The 16591-nt window shown below is 46.8% G+C and overlaps 1 protein-coding gene across 7 annotated transcripts in view; it reads left to right on the forward strand.

Moving 5' to 3' along the window:
- The window catches only part of DYSF (dysferlin), a 188605-nt gene that overhangs the window by 85491 nt on the left and 86523 nt on the right, over positions 1-16591 (forward strand). For all 7 annotated transcript variants that reach the window (XM_081876592.1, XM_081876594.1, XM_081876596.1 and 4 more), the window contains 3 exons: positions 5864-5957; positions 7032-7109; positions 15939-16120. In XM_081876592.1, the coding sequence (XP_081732718.1) occupies positions 5864-5957; positions 7032-7109; positions 15939-16120 (354 nt within the window). The remainder of the gene's footprint in view (positions 1-5863; positions 5958-7031; positions 7110-15938; positions 16121-16591) is intronic.

Raw genomic sequence — 16591 nt, forward strand, 5'->3', positions numbered from 1 at the left:
ACACTGTCCCACCATCTCGTCCTCCGTCGTCCCCTTCTCCTTGTGCCCTCCATCTTTCCCAACATCAGGGTCTTTTCCAGGGAGTCTTCTCTTCTCATGAGGTGGCCAAAGTCTTGGAGCCTCAGCTTCAGGATCTGTCCTTCCAGTGAGCACTCAGGGCTGATTTCCTTCAGAATGGAGAAGTTTGATCTTCTTGCAGTCCATGGGACTCTCAAGACTCTCCTCCAGCACCATAATTCAAAAGCATCCGTTCTTCGGTGATCAGCCTTCTTGATGGTCCAGCTCATTGCCTTGCTGTGCCGAAGGGGCTTGAATAACTCAGAGAAGCTATGAGCTATGCCGTGCAGGGCCACCCAAGATGGCCAGATCATAGTGGAGAGTTTTGACCAAACGTGATCCACCTGGAACAGGAACTGGCAAGCCACTCCAGTATCCCTGCCAAGAAAACTCCATGGACAAAGATAACAGGCATATAAAAAAAAATAAAAAAATTCCTTCCAGTAGCACCTTAAAGACCAACTGAGTTAGTTCTAGGTATGAGCTTTCGTGTGCATGCACACTTCTTCAGATACCCTTATCTGAAGAAGTGTGCATGCACACGAAAGCTCATACCTAGAACTAACTCAGTTGGTCTTTAAGGTGCTACTGGAAGGAATTTTTTTATTTTGTTTTGACCATGGCAGACCAACACGGCTACCTATCTGTAACAGGCATATAAAAGTTATGACGCTTTTCCTTAGGACGTCCCTATTTTCATTTGAGGGTTATGCAACCCCTGAGCCAAGGAGATAAGATACAACCTTTAGAAGACGTCTGAATGTCTCCCTGTGTTTAGGATTTTATTATGTTTTTATTATGCTGGTTTCCTTCAGAATGGAGAGGTTTGATCTTCTTGCAGTCCATGGGACTCTCAAGAGTCTCCTCCAGCACCATAATTCAAAAGCATCAATTCTTCGGCGATTAGCCTTCTTTATGGTCCAGCTCTCGCTTCCATAAATCACTATTGGGAAAACCATGGCTTTAACTGGGGTCCCTTCTAGCCCCACAATTTTCTGCTACCTATTCTAAGCATGTCTGCTCCCTTTCCTGAGCATTGCCTTGCTCGGCTGCACATTATCCCCTGTGCACACAGCTCAGCAGGTGACTCAGCCCCCCATTCTGGCTCGGCGGCCAGACCTCATGGCGCGAGGCCGACTCTGGGAGGGTTGGGGCCCAGTCCTGAATTCTCAAGTGCAGTAGGTCATCTTGGATCCCCTCCAAACTCTTCATAGCTTGGGATTACTGGGTTCCCTCCCTGTGGTTCCAAGGCTCTTCGCCGAATACTTTGCTAAATGGTTTTGCCAGATTTTATAGGTTTTGGGAGCCTTTTTTCCAAGCACTCCTGGGCTTCCAATTCAAAAGTGCATCTTGACCTTTGGGACGCAGCCAAGGGCTTCGCTTTGAGTTTGCATCTCATTCCCCATCCCGGGAAAAAAAAAAGCCACACAAAAAACACACAGCCCATGTCCTTGTTCCTTAAAACCACTCTGTGCTACTGTTTGCCTGCAGGATTCCATGGGGAAATGGCAACTCTTGGCAGTTTTGGGTTCTTGCCTTTCCTTTCCTCCCGAAACGTGTCCACACATGTAAACACATGTAAATATGTGTTAGTTCTCTCACTTCCAGCATGCAGTTAGCACCAAAAATAACAGCCAGACCCTCCAATATGGAATCAATGCCCCCCTGGCTTCCTATGGGAGGAAGGGTGGGGTGGAAATATTATATATAGATACATTTCCTATTGAGGTTTCTTTTCTTTTTGTCTGTAGCAAGTCACAAGCAGCGGAAACAAGGAGGTGTGTTTTTCAAGGTCAGGGGGCTCACAGTTGCGCCTTGGCAGGTATGGGAATCTCAAAAATAGCCTCCAGATCAAATCCTTGAGTGGATCAAGATTGGCTAAGTTGCAGGAAGCAAAGCTCAGGAAGAAATGGACCATTCTCCAAATGGAGAGAAGGAGAAGGTTTAGACCCCCAAGGAATGGCACTGGGATCTGTGCTTTTTAAACTACAGTGGTACATCGGTTTACGAACTTAATCTGTTCCAGAAGTCCATTTTTAAACCAAACCATTCTTAAACTGAGGCACACTTTCCCTAATGAGGCCTCCCGCCGCTTGTGCCCTTCCACCGTTCGAATTCCGTTCTTAGACCGAGGTAAAGTTCTCAAACCGGGACACTATTTCCAGTTTTGCGGAGTTTGTAAACTGGACTTTTCTTAAACCGAGGTACCACTGTAGTTCATAAATGATCCAGAGTTAGGACTAAGCAATGAGATGCTGGAGGAGACTCCTGAGAGTCCCATGGACTGCAAGAAGATCCAACCTCTCCATTCTGAAGGAAATCAGCCCTGAGTGCTCCTCACAAGCGTAGGAGGCTCTCTGTATCCCAAACGCCCCCTTCCTCCTTCCCCTGTTCCAATGGCAGTCCCCTGACACTGGGGAAGCCTGTTAGGGTGCCAACTGGAGCCTGAGAAGTGCATCTGGGAACAGTGGGGGGAAACCAGGGTGCTTTTTCCTTCTGCCTCACCCTGTTAGTAATCCTGGGGTCTGATTCATGCATGCCCAGGTGAGAGATCTGAATCCCCCAGTTGAGAAGCCCTGGGCTTGATGGGATAGATCACTGCCACTTGAGCTGACTGATTCTATCAAGAGTGGATCCTGGAAGAATCCATGCCATGAATGACGTCTTGCAGGGAGTTGGGAGCTCTTTGATGCTTCACCACCCATCCCTGGGCAAAGGAAGGGATCTCAGGGTGAACAACCGGGCAAAACAGAGAGCATCTTGAACAGCAATAGGCTAGAGCAGGTCTTGTGTGACCAGGCTTGACTCTGCTATAAAAATCTCCAGTCAGACTTTAAACATTAGGAAGAACTTCCTGACAGTGAGAGCTGTTCGACAGTGGAATTTGCTGCCCAGGAGTGTGGTGGAGTCTCCTTCTTTGGAGGTCTTTAAGCAGAGGCTTGACAACCATATGTCAGGAGTGCTCTGATGGTGTTTCCTGCTTGGCAGGGGGTTGGACTCGATGGCCCTTGGGGTCTCTTCCAACTCTAGGATTCTAGGATTCTATGATTCTATGACTTGCTTTGAGCAAGAACTCAGCCACGCTGTGCCACAGGGCTGTGTGTGCCTTTGGCTCAACAAGGTCTTCCTCAGGGGGCAGGAAGGGCTCTAGATCAGAAAAGCCTGCGCAAGCGACCGTGGATCCCTTCAGCCAGCTTTTGAGACTTCCTTGGTTCTTCCTTCGAGAAAATAGGCATCCAGCAAAAAGATTTGAGGGAAAGCAAGCAAGAAGGAGAAGCATATTTTCAAGGCAGCGTTAGCAAAATCTCAGCGTCCCCAATTATCAGGAATGGTTGGAGCTGCAAAGCCTGTGTTTCCTCTGCAGGAATCTCACGCTAATGTCTATTCCTGATGGGGGATTTTTTTGGGTGGAAAGAGCTGGACCACCTGACATGTTCTCTAGGACCAAGCGGCCCCCCTGGAGGGGCTGGGAATTGCACAGTGGTTGCCGTTTTCCAGGCCATTGCCAAACATCTGAGACTTGAAAAGATGGAAAGTTTGGGGGGTTGCATTAATCCAGGAAGCGGGATCATCACACAGAGCCCCTGTTTCCTGCAGCCAAATATTTCACCCTGATTGCCCCAATTAGCAGGCGATAAAAGGAGCCTTTGGGGAGCGGGAGAAGGAGACAAAGGGTGCTGGGGTGGGCTGCCTTTCAAGCCGGGTTTCAAGGCACTGGGCGGACCATTAAGAGAAGTTATACTCCATTAACTTTACTGGCCGACATTCTTAGCAAAATACGTTTAACAGCTAGTTCTTTGAGCTCCGTTTATAGCAGAGCTAGCTCAAGGCTTGTCGTGTTTTATGGACAGGGTTGGGGGTTAAAGAGACTTCCAGTCCTCACTCTGCCCCCAAAGCAACCCCTGAACCAGTCTCCCAGTATCCACAGTGACAAACTGGTCTGCATCTGACAGCTATTTTCCTCTCTTTTCTTCTTCTCCTGGTGCTTCCCCCAGGAGAAACCAATCTTTACCACTGAATTGTAACAAATAGCAGTCTGCGGGAAAACCTGGATTGCCCTATAATCATAATAATCACAATAATCATAATAATCATAATTTATTATTTATACCCCGCCCATCTGGCTGGGTTTCCCCAGCCACTCTGAGCGGCTCCCCACAGAATACTAAAAACACAATAAAACATCAAACATTGAAAACTTCCCTAAACAGGGCTGCCTTTAGATGTCTTTTAAAGATAAGATAGTTGCTTATTTCCTTGACATCTGGTGGGGGTGCGTTCCACAGGGCGGGCACCACAATCAAGAAGGCCCTCAGCCTGGTTCCCTGTAAGTTGGCTTCTCACAGGGAGGGAACCGCCAGAAAGCCCTCGGAGCAGGACCTCAGTGTCTGGGCAGAACAATGGGGGTGGAGATGCTCCTTCAGGTCTACTGGGCCAAGGCCGTTTAGGGCTTTAAAGCTCAGCACCAACACTTTGAATTGTGCTCAGAAATGTACTGGGAGCCAATGTAGGTCCTTCAGGACCAGTGTTATGTGGTCTCGGTGGCCGCTCCCAGTCACCAGTCTAGCTGCCGCGTTCTGGATTAGTTGTAGTTTCCAGGCCACCTTCAGAGGTAGCTGATTCTGCAGTAAACATTGGGTGTGTGTGTGGGGGGGGGGAGCACACTTGGACATGGACTTGGAAACTGTAGACTTGACTTGGAAAGTGCAAGGCAAAAGGGAAGACTGGATGAGCTCTTGGAAGAAGGTTGCACTTTGCTCTGTTGAATGCCATTAAGGGGCCAATGAGTTACCGTATTTTTTGCACCATAACACTCACTTTTTCCCTCCTAGAAAGTAAGGGGAAATGTCTGTGCGTGTTATGGAGCGAATGCCTGCGGGTGGCGGGGGGGATCTGCTGCAGTCGTGAGCAGAGGATCCATGGTTCCCCTTCCTTCCCTCCTCCGTGGTTACAAAGCATGGATCCACATGGATCCTCAGGATTTTTGCATTGGGCTACTCCAAACTCACTGTCAGATCACATGTCTGTGGCCACAGCATGAACCACAAAAATCATATATCCACTATTTCGTTTAGAGTATTTTTTTTCTTGTTTTCCTCCTCTAAAAACTATGTGCGTGTTATTGTCTGGTGCGTGTTATAGAGCGAAAAATACGGTATTTGCCACTCATAGAATTCAAGGGTTGGCTTGAGCATCATGGAGTGTCCCCACTGAATTCTAGTGTTATGGGAGAGGGAGAAGAACCTTTCTCTGTCCATTTTCTCTGCATCAGGCATCATTTTTAAAAACTTCATGTTGCCTCAGCTCAGGAAAGAAGGAATAAAGTGTTGGACGATTGTGATGAAATGTTGCGCTGGAGCAGCCCCGTCACATCATTGGTGGCAGGTTGTGGCATGATGAGACTCTGCACATTTTTTGTACATGTCACTTCATTAGATGATTGCTAGAATTAAGCAATACTTTCCCAGTTCATCCCTTCCCAGACCTAGGCTGGCACTGAAAAACAAAACAAAAACCAAGACACTCTCTCTGCCCCGTCTAACCATTGGATAGCTGGTTGCCCCAGCTATTTTGAAGGTGAGATAGCCATGTCACTAGGGTTCAAAAAGCATAAATCAGGGATGTCCTCCAGTTCTCGATGGACTACAATTCCCATTGTTCATGTGCGGCGACTGAGGGCAGCCATCTTCTGGGTTTCTACTCCTGTAGGAAAATTAGCCATCGGGTGGAGTGGTTCTCCACCCTCTCATCACCCCGAAATCTCAAAACTGCTGCAGCTCATAATGGAACTGATTTCTTTCTTCAGGGCGGAGTGACGGACGACAAGAGTGACGATGGCAAATCGGTGTCGACCCTCAACTTTGGCGTGAACCGTCCCACAATCTCCTGCATTTTTGACTGTAAGAGCGCAGTCTGCTTCTGTTGCCAAATGCATCTAATTGGGTTTCTTAGAGCGAGAGCAAGAGGATGTTGACTGGAACTGGGAAGGGGTTATGGTTGTGCTGGACAAAAGAGAGATGGGATCTCTCCAGGCTCAGAGAATTCGTCAAATCAATCACACAAGCAAATTTTTTTATGATTGTAAGCAAACCAGCCCCTTAAAAAAAAATCTGGGTGTGCAATCACCAGAGACACACACAGAGAGAATAACCTGCACTTCTCAGAAGATCTGATTAGGATGACACAACCCTGGTGCTCAGGGACTGTGCATGTTTTTGGCCAAACTGTGTGGGAAGACGAAGTGCCCCTTATCTGAAACGCACACCTGCAGTATATAAACCAGGGCTCCAATTTTGGGTCAGTGGTGACATATAAAGGAGGGAAGTTGAATCCTTGCTGTGCCTTATGTTTAGCTCCCCATAGCCTCTCCCCATAGCCTCTCTCCCTCCCCTTGGTGTCTCCCCCATGAAGCCCCCCCCCACCAGCCAGGCCCTGTTCTATTGCAGCTTCTTTGTTGAAGAAATGAGGACTTGAGTGGGCAAGCCATAGGTGGGTGGGTGGGTGGGTGGGTTTGTTGGGGTGTGTGGAAGGTCCAACAGCTCCTACCACAAGACCCCTTTTACCCTGAAACCCCATTCCTCTCCCATGACTGGAGCAGTTTGAAATATCCAAAGGATACCAGGTTACCTGAAGCGGCAGTGATAGACCTCTCCTCCTCTGTGGGCATCAGGAGTGCCAACTTGACCCCATGACCATGGGTGCCCCACAGTGTTCATGGCCCTGGCACTGAAATTTGTGGGTGCCCAGTCCTTGCATGGGGAATTTTGTGGGGGCTCGGGCCCCCAGGGCCCCAGGGAGTTGGCACCGATGATGGCATCACCCTGCCTTGGAGGTCGTGAAGTTTCGTAATTTGCTTTCTGTGCTGTAACGGAATGCTATTCTAAAACTGCGTCTTGCAAGTTTGGTTTTCAAGCTTCGGCATGAACTTGGATAATTTGTTGCTGCATTTTTCATTCCCCCTCTTCCCCTTGAAGATGGGAACAGGTACCACCTGCGATGTTATATCTATCAAGCAAGGGATCTGATTGCCATGGATAAGGACAGCTTTTCAGGTAAGCTGGCCTCCTAAATTGCATTTCTCCCTTGGGATTTTACTTTATTTTATTTTTTAACTTGTTTGTATTGAAATATTTTCATGGATAACTAAGGTACATATATTATCTCTGTTTTCAATTCATAGCGTCCTTTCTATAGGTCATTTACATTTCATGTGAGACGCTGCTATCATAGGCATTTTGAGGTTGGGGGGGCTTCCATACGTCCAAGATTTCCTGAACATAGCTGGGATTTATCCACTGAAAATGTCATCTGAGTGGAATTTTCTAAAGTCGATTAAAATATCTGGAGAAACCCGGGCGTATGCCAGCCAATATTGAAAGTGTTAATGTTTTGATGAATTTCCTAAAAAATAGCTTTAAAACTCCTTTTTTTGGGGGGGGGGCGGGGAGATTTTGCAAAAAAAGCTCAAGAACCTTTGTGTCCGGATTTTCGCTTTTTGAAATATGGCAACCTTGTTGGGGGCAGAGATATATGGGAGAAAGAAGGGGGTTAGTGATCTTTCATTCTTTCGCATAGTGTGCGTGTGGAGTTTTTGTGTCAGCATCATGTGGATAAGTTGTTTGTTTGTTTATTCATTCTTGATGGCGGGGCAAAGAGATTTGGGAGCCCAGAGCATGGAAGGTTGCATTTGGTTGGTTGCAACGCACAAACAAGACTCCCCAGGGATTTTAGACGTAGGTCAAAGTGCTACCAGGCACGGCACCCTGTGTGATGCTGGCATTCCTTGGTGCTGAAAGGGCACTGCGGCTCCTTGCTTCCCGAAAAGTGTCAGTCTTGAGGACCTTTTGCCAAGGGAGGCAGATGAATGGACCAGTTCCCATCTGTGCAGGAATGGAAGCAGCCCGCCAAACTTCCTAGTCTCCTGTGAGCGTTTTCTTGGCCCGTTTCCACATGTTGTCCAATGATGGAAGTTAAATTCCATTGTTTCAGGGCCTTACTTTTGCCTCACTCTTTTCAGGTCCAGGTCCGCACTTAAAATCCCTGTGTCCAAGCGTTTTTCTTTTTTCCCCCTCCAGAGATTTCCCTGCGAAAACCTTCTCTTTATCGCTCCATTGGAGCAAACATCAGTTGGACTTTTCCATGGTTGTATGTTTGTTCCGAGTGACCTTTAAAGAGCAGCTTTTCGCAGGGAAATCTCGGAGCAAAACAAAGGGCACTCGGACATGGAGCTTTAAAGCACGGACTGTGCCTGGAAAAGGGGCAGGAAAGGTATGTGTGGATTAGCCCTAACTCTGCTCTGTGTGAAGAAAGGCATTTGATTCCTCTCCTTCTGGGCAATTAATGAAAAGTGTGCAGGAATGAGCTGGAAGTTTAAAGACCGGGGGCTGTTGGAGGTGTGCGAAGGGATATTGTTTTCTCTAAAGGTGCCTGGATGGAAACAGCATATGGAGCTGATGTTCCAGTATTCTTAGACTGGTGAAAGTAAAGTTTTCCTAACTCTCAACTGATCTGTTTTTTTTTATTATTATTAAAAAATTAAGCCAGATCTCAGTTTGCCCGGAGAGCCACATTTTAGACATTTCAAAAAAGAAAAAAAAGAAAAAGATTGCCCAGGATTGTAACTGCTTTCTATCTACTGCTTTTTGCATTTTTACTATTGCTAGATAATTGCTTTTGTTTCTGATATTTTTGTTGCCCTGTGGTTCTCTTTTGTAGGCTATCTTGGAAATCTAATAAAATGATGTTTTTGTGGGGGGGGGGGGTTGTGTTGTTTTTTTTAAAAGCAAATGGTGAGCGAATGTGTTTTGTGGCTCCCAGTGCGGGATGTTGTTCACAAGAACAAACGCCTGTTTGTAGAAAGCAATACATGGCAGGTCTCCTGGTGCTTGCTGTGTGTGTGGGAAATGTCATTCATCCGCTCCAAGATGCTGCCGTCTCCCTGCACAGAGAACATTTTGCAGGTTCTCAATTGAACCGGGCAGGAATGCTTTGCAAACATTGGCATTTGCTCAGCGGAGAGGGGAGTTTTGGGTTTTGAGGTCAGGGCAACACCTACAGGGTGAAAGGGGGGTGAGGTGGGCCATTTGCAGCTCCCTGCCTCGTGTGATGAAGAAGCCAGGATCACTTTGTGTGTGTTTTTTTTAAATGATATTTATTCAGAGTTTAAAAGTTACAAAAAGAAAAAAGAACAATACAAAATACAAAAGAAGAATACAACAACAACAAAGAAAGGAAGATGAAAATGAAAAATACATTCACTTAAAAATATAAAAAGAACTGATTAAACCTTTACATAACTTTCTTCCTTTACTTATTTCCTTGACCTCCCCTCGCCTCCCAACTTTGTATTCTAGTTCAAATTGTTATTTCAGCAAATCCTTCCAACCTTATTTTCATTTAAGTAATTTAATTTATTATATTATAATTTAACGTCCTCTCTTTCATCAAGTTCATCAACTCATTTTTACTTAATCCTTTATATTATTTCTACCGAAACCACCTAATTTTCTTTTTCCAACATCTTTCTAACATTCCTTAATTTTACAATATTTTTGAAGATATGCTTTAAAATTTTTCCAATCTTCTTCCACCGACTCTTCTCCTTGGTCCCGGATTCTGCCAGTCATCTCAGCCAATTCCATATAGTCCATCACTTTCGTCTGCCATTCTTCTCGGGTGGGTAGTTCTTGTGTCTTCCAATACTTTGCAATGAGTATTCTTGCTGCTGTAGTAGCGTACATAAAAAAGGTTCTATCCTCCCTTCGCACCAGTTGGCCGACCATGCCCAGGAGAAAGGCCTCTGGTTTCTTCTGGAAGGTATATTTAAATACCTTTTTCATTTCATTATAGATCATCTCCCAGAAGGCCTTAATCCTAGGGCACGTCCACCAAAGGTGAAAGAATGTACCCTCAATCTCTTTGCATTTCCAACATTTATTGTCGGGCAAATGGTACATTTTTGCCAGCTTGACTGGCGTCATGTACCACCTGTAAATCATTTTCATTATATTCTCTCTTAAGGCATTACAAGCCGTAAACTTAATACCTGTGGTCCATAACTTTTCCCAGTCAGCCATCATAATGTTATGTCCAAAGTCTTGTGCCCAAGAAGCCAGGATCACTTTGGGCCTTCAGATGCTTTCAGCCGGATAAACCGGAGCCATACAAACAGCATCTTCTTCTTCTTCTTCTTTGGCAGTCCCTCGTAGCTAAGTAAGGTTGTCTTCCATAAACACGTGTGATGGGATGATGAGCTGCTTGTGCGTAAAAGCTTAGTCCCTCAGAGCTTGGGCATGGTTCTCAAAGCTCTGTCTTAAGCGGAGCCCCTTAAACATGGCTCCCTTAATCGCTGGCAGAATCCGACAGTGGGCGTTTGCGGAATCTGCTCCAACATAAAAGTTCCTTAACGGAAATGCGTCTTCGGGATTCTCGGCGCGACAGTTTCCGGCGAGGAGTGGGTGTACCTATGGGGGGTCCTGAGACTTCTCCACTGTTTTCACTAGAAGTCTCTCGGAGCCCTCCCTCCGACTCACTTTCTCTCTGAGCTCCTTCCCTCCCCCTGCTGGTACCTTCCTCTGCTCTTAGCGTCTGAGAGCCCTTCCACCGCCTGCCTTTCCGATGGCAGTTCCCTGACAACACGGTTTTAACACTGAGTGACTTTGGAGACCAATTCTGGATCCACACGTCCTTCCACAGTGGAGACATAGGTTTCCGGGTGGGAGTTGATCACGGTGTGGATTTGCCAAGCGTGCCTTCCTCTTAGCATGTTTCTCCCTTTTGTCCCGAGTTCGAGCGTCTTCAAAGCCCATGACACCTTTGGTAAAGACTGTTCTCCAATTGGAGCGCTCACAGACCAGTGTTTCCCAATTGTCGGTGTTTATGCTACACTTTTTTAGATTTGCGTTGAGACAGTCTTTCTTTAAACCTCTTTTGTTGACCACTAGCACTACGCTTTCAGTTTTTAATTATAGGTAGGTAGCTGTGTTGGTCTGCCATAGTTGAAACAAAATAAAAAAATTCCTTTCAGTTTTTAAGTTCGGGATACAGTACAGTGGTACCTCGGATTAAGTACTTAATTCATTCCGGAGGTCTGTTCTTAACCTGAAACTGTTCTTAACCTGAAGCACCACTGTAGCTAATGGGGCCTCCTGCTGCTGCTGCCGCGCCGCCGGAACACGATTTCTCTTCTCATCCTGAAGCAAAGTTCTTAACCCAAGGTACTATTTCTGGGTTAGCGGAGTCTGTAACCTGAGGTACCACTGTAGTTGCTTTGGAAGATGAGAATCAGGCATCTGCACAACATGACCAGTCCAATGAAGTTGATGCTGATGAATCATTGCTTCAACACTGGTGATTTTTGCTTCTTCCAGTACTTAGTCCAGGCATTAGTTCGCCTGTCTTCCCAAGTGGTGTGTAAAAATTTTCGGAGACACCGTTGATGGACTGTTTTGAGGATTTGATAGCTGCGGCTTGGAGGGGTGAAGCAGCTCCAGGAGTCTCCCTCCCGGATTTGCAAAGATAGGCTTGCCGAGAACGGCATGGCAAACTCCCCACTCTCACCCTCACAATGGCCTGGCTGCTCACAGCCTCCCTTGCAGCAACTTGGGCTGCGTTCATACCATTGATCGATCAATAGATTGCATTGATATCCCAGTGAAATATACTGGGAGTCGAGAGTGGATTTCATGCTCTTTATTCAGCTCATAGTGGTGAGGAGGAATGAAATTTCCCCCAGAATGTCTGCTTTATATACATTATTTACACAATGGGCCCCATGTGATTGGCTAATTCCGGGATTCTCCTGTAGGCCAATCAGGTTGCAGATTCACTTCCACCTGGAGCTGGATTGGGTGGCTCCTGTGGACCAATCATACTTCTGTGTTCTAAATCCTATTGTTCTAGGACCAATCAGACTGCTGCTTTTTGGATCCTATTCATCTCAGTACATCTCTCACACACCTTTTTCTCTGAGGAGCTCCGGGTGGCAGTCAAGGCTTGCCCTCTCTTCATTTAATCCCCACAACATTCCTGTAGGTTAGGCTGAGAGGCAGTTTGACTGGCCCCCAAGGTGAGATTCCTGGCTGAGCAGGGATTTGAACCCCTGTCTCTGCAAAGTCCTAGTCCAACACTCTGACCACCACTGGCTCTCATTTACAGCACCTCCCAACCCCTGGGAAGTGTAGTATCCCCGCCGTGGAGCTCCAATTCCCAGCACTCTAAGCAACCTACAGTTTATTTTGGGAAAGTCCTGTGCTTCTCTAAGTGGACAGAGAGGAAGCGGAGAGGAACAATTCTCCTTTGGCATCTCCATCACCTCCTGAGCTGGGATGGGAAGGGGGAGATGGGCCTCAGGTCTCCCTGAGGGCTGCACCCCAATCAGTTTTGGGGTTTAGCACAGCCAGCTCCCTTCTGGACCTTGTTGTCTTCTTCCTCCTTGGAAAAATCTTTCCACCCCCCCCCCCATTCACAGTTCTAATTTAGGAATTGTGCAGAAGCACATCCGCTGGAACAAAATTTTCCGGGCCAGTTATCATCAACGGAGGGAGAGGAGATCGTCAAACTCTTCTCGCTGGCAATTTCGCGTTTGGCCTCGCTGTGAGTTTCCACTGAAAAAGGGAGCCCTTATAGGACGCGTCGCGGGTTGGGTTTGTTTTCTCAAGCCTGAAATGTGCCCTTCTTCGTGATGATGAGCGCACAGCACGTTCCTTCTGCACTTTCTGACTCATTGGACTGGGAAACTATCGAGTGGAAACCTGCTCCAACACCGATCTTGAACTGGGACCAGCCCAACGATCACCCACTTTTTTTCCACCCCGTGGGATCCCTTTTCCCGCCTGTGTCCACAATGAGCCCCTTATTTCCCCTCTCCTTTTCTTGTTTGTTGCTGGTTTATTGCCTCAGATCCAAACCAGAGTGATCTCATCCCTCCTGATTGGCCGGCCCGGGTGGGAGTCGCTTCCCTTGGGTGGATGGCAGCCAATGACAACACAGGGAGCAGACATCCACAATGTGGGATTGTGATTTACCGTCCCTCAAACAAAGCATAAAGGAGCCCTTGAAGGCCGAGCCTTTTTGTGGTTATGAAAATAAAACCGTGTGTGGATACAAAGCTCAGACAAAGGGCCTTTTTAAAGGATTTAACGTTCTGTTTATCGTAGTGCATTCAACCTTCCCCGGGCTGGAAAACCCAACAAGTGTTGGCTGAGAAAGACATGCTCTTCCTAGCAGGAGTTTGGCCTCTTGTAGCTGATCGTATCGCAAACTGCCTGGCTCATTAGAGATGTACATTGACTGGGATGCCAACCAAGGCAAGGAGTGGGGGAAGCCCAGCACTCCCGGCGCCGTGGCACATAACGGGCACCCGGTTGGCCTGGGGCCCTCCAGGCCACAGGTCAAAGTGCTGGGTTTCAAATGCTCGTTTCTGGAGCCAGGCCCAGAGTGGCAAAGGAAACGCCAGCCCCACAAACGAAATAAAGGTGGCACCGTGTGCAAGCTGGCAGTAACGGGAACTGCACTTAAAAGAATCGGGAACTGGTTGTGTTTCTGCTCCCAAAGACGGCACGGGTGATGGGCTCTGTTTGGCATACACATTGCAGAGAATAATAGACTCGTAGGTGGTACCCGGACGATCCATTGAGCTTGCATGGTGGTCTGTTTGCATTGGTTTGAGGGGACGTCATAAGATGTCAGCTCAAGCAGTTTTTCTCTATTTTCTACCATCATTTTCCTTAGCACACAAGGTCCATTTTTAAAAAGTAGATTTGTTCTGCAAGTGCCAAATACGCTTTAACTGCACAGACTGAATTTGCCACACACTGTTGAATCACATCCACATAATAGCTGCACACAGCTGCGTGTTGCAAGTGTCCATATTTAGCCCTTGCTGGATGGTTCCAGAAGCAACGTTTGGGTTTGGTCTCAAAGCTCCTGGAAAAATAGCTCATTTACTCACGCAACATTTCTGAGGAGGGTCTCAAGGAGCCACTCCTCAATGGCAGTTGAAGGACTTAAGAAGGCCCTGGCAATTGTGTGCATGCATGCGCAGTCCCCAAGGAGTCTGGAACTGTGAGTGCCCACAATCAGAAGTCAAGGATGTCAAGCAAGACATCAGGACCCTGGACAGAAGACAAGGGAGCTGGAGGTTGCTCTAACACTGGCCAGAACATACAAAGAGCCTGCTGGATCAGGCCAGTGGCCCTTCTAGTCTAGTCCCAGATGCCCATGGGAATCCTGCAGTCAGGATTCGAGCACCAGAGCAATTCTCTCTTCCTGCGGTTTTTGGTGGCATTGCTGCTTCCGGCTACGGAGGCAGAACACAGCCATCATGTCTAGTTTCCATCGATAGCCCTCTCTTCCATGAATTGGTCTCATCCTTTTTTAAAGCTGAGGCTTCCGGTTGGCACGCCTGATTATGGTGGACAGGAGCCCTTTCGTGGGAAGGGCACCGGCGCTTTGAAGATGGGGGTGAGCCGCTAGAGCACAGCGGCGCCCCCAAAAACCCTCAGATTGAGCGTTCTGAGGACTTGGAGTTCCTGCAGGTGCTGGAGACGACTCCTCTGCTCCCCGGTAAGCGCTAAAAAAGAGCTCCGAGAGTGAGCGGGGTTGGAGACGGAATCAACTCGCTTTCTTCAAAGTGCGAAGCTCTGAGTCCGGCGATCGTGAGCGGCCAATTCCTCCAAGGAAAAAAAAATCTGGACTATCCCTACTGGAAATTGTGAGTAAAAGGATTGGATTTTGGAAACTGCTACATTCAAATTAAGAGGAAATTCAGATGGAGGAGATTAGAGGAAGTCAACCAAAATGTTTATGAAAATGCATTTTAATGAATTCATTGAGTTCCTTTTTTTCTGTTCAGGTATCTTAAGTTTGCCATTTCTTCTTCTTCTTTTTCACTTTTCTGTTGTGTTGTTGTATATTTTCTTTTTTCTTATGTCTATTGCTGAAATTTAATAAATATTATTGTAAAAAAATAATAATCCTTTTTTAAAGCCATCCAAGTTGGTGGCCATCACTGTCTCCTGTGGCAGGGAGTTCCACAGTCAAACTCTGCCCTGCATGAGGAAGTGCTGCGTAAAGTGTGGACTGGAACCCGGGAGACCAGGGTTCAAATCCCTACTCGGCTATGGAGCTCGCTGTGTGTCCTTGGGCCAGCCACTCCCTCCCTCTCAGCCTAACCTACCTTTCAGGGTTGTTGTTCAGGGAATTAAATGAGGAAACAGATGAAGCCATGTCAGCCACCTTGGAGGAAAAGGTGCGATATAAATGCAACGGCGTGACCAGAATTGGACATTTTACAGTCATACCTCGGGTTAAATGTGCTTCAGGATGAGCATTTTCAAGTTATGCTCTGCGGCGACCCAGAAGTAGCAGAGCGCGTTACTTCCGGGTTTCGCTGCTCGTGCATGCGCAGACGCTAAAAATGACGTCATGCACATGCGCAGAAGCGGCAAAACGCGACCCACGCTCGCGCAGTTGCGTCTTATGTTCTACTCAGGATACAAACGGGGCTCTGGAACGGATCCTGTTCGCATCCAGAGGTACCACTGTATTCCCAACAAAGTCATGCCATGGGTTTGTATAAAGGCATTATGATAGTGGCAGTTTTGTTTTTAATTCCTTTCCTAATGATCCCTAATATGGAATTTGCCTTTTTCACGGCCGCTGAACATGAGGTCGACATCTTCACCAAGCGATCCACTGTGGACCCTGAGGTCTCATTCTTGGTCACCCCCAGTTCAGACCCCCATGTGAAATTTAAGGGTTTTTTTTTTTTTTGGTTTATGTAGAGCTTTCCGAGACTTGATCCTGGCTTGCGGCAGAACGTGAACCTTTTGAATCACGGACCTTGCCTTGACCCGCCTCCCTTTTCTCTTCCTTCTCAGATCCCTACGCCACCGTCTCCTTCCTACACCAGAGCCAGAAGACGGTGGTTGTGAAGAACACCTTGAACCCGACCTGGGACCAGACCCTGATCTTCCACGAGATCGAGATCCATGGAGCCCCCCAGAACGTTGCTGAGTCCCCTCCCAACATCGTGGTTGAAATCTACGACCACGACACCTATGTAAGTGGGTGGGAACGTGAGAATACACTGTGGAAATGGGGCGGCTAATCTCAACAAAGTTTTGTTCGGGATACTGAGGATTATAATTATTTGTATGCCACTTTCAAAGGGGGGCAAAAAGTGTCAATATAGCGTCTTTTTGTTTTAAAAATTTTATTTATGATTTTCAAATACAAATTTCAAATTTCATACATTTCAAATAGTTTACTGTCATTTTAACATTTCAAAACTCGACTTCCTTCCCCCTCTTTCTCCAGTTCCTTAAATTTATGTTTTAATGTTTTCTGCATATTCCAAATTAACTTAATTGTTTATTCATCTCCTTTAAATGTATACTCTTATAAAACTGCAGGTTAATAAAAATATCTTGCCACTGTTCTTCTCTGTTTACAGTTTGTTTGTAAATGGTTCAATAAACCATTTCCATTCTTTTATAAAAAGTTTGTCACCTTGATTTCTTATTTTTCTGGT

The sequence above is a fragment of the Podarcis erhardii genome (genome assembly GCF_964252035.2).
Source record: "Podarcis erhardii genome assembly, chromosome: 9".
In the NCBI taxonomy this organism is placed as follows: Eukaryota; Metazoa; Chordata; class Lepidosauria; order Squamata; family Lacertidae; genus Podarcis; species Podarcis erhardii.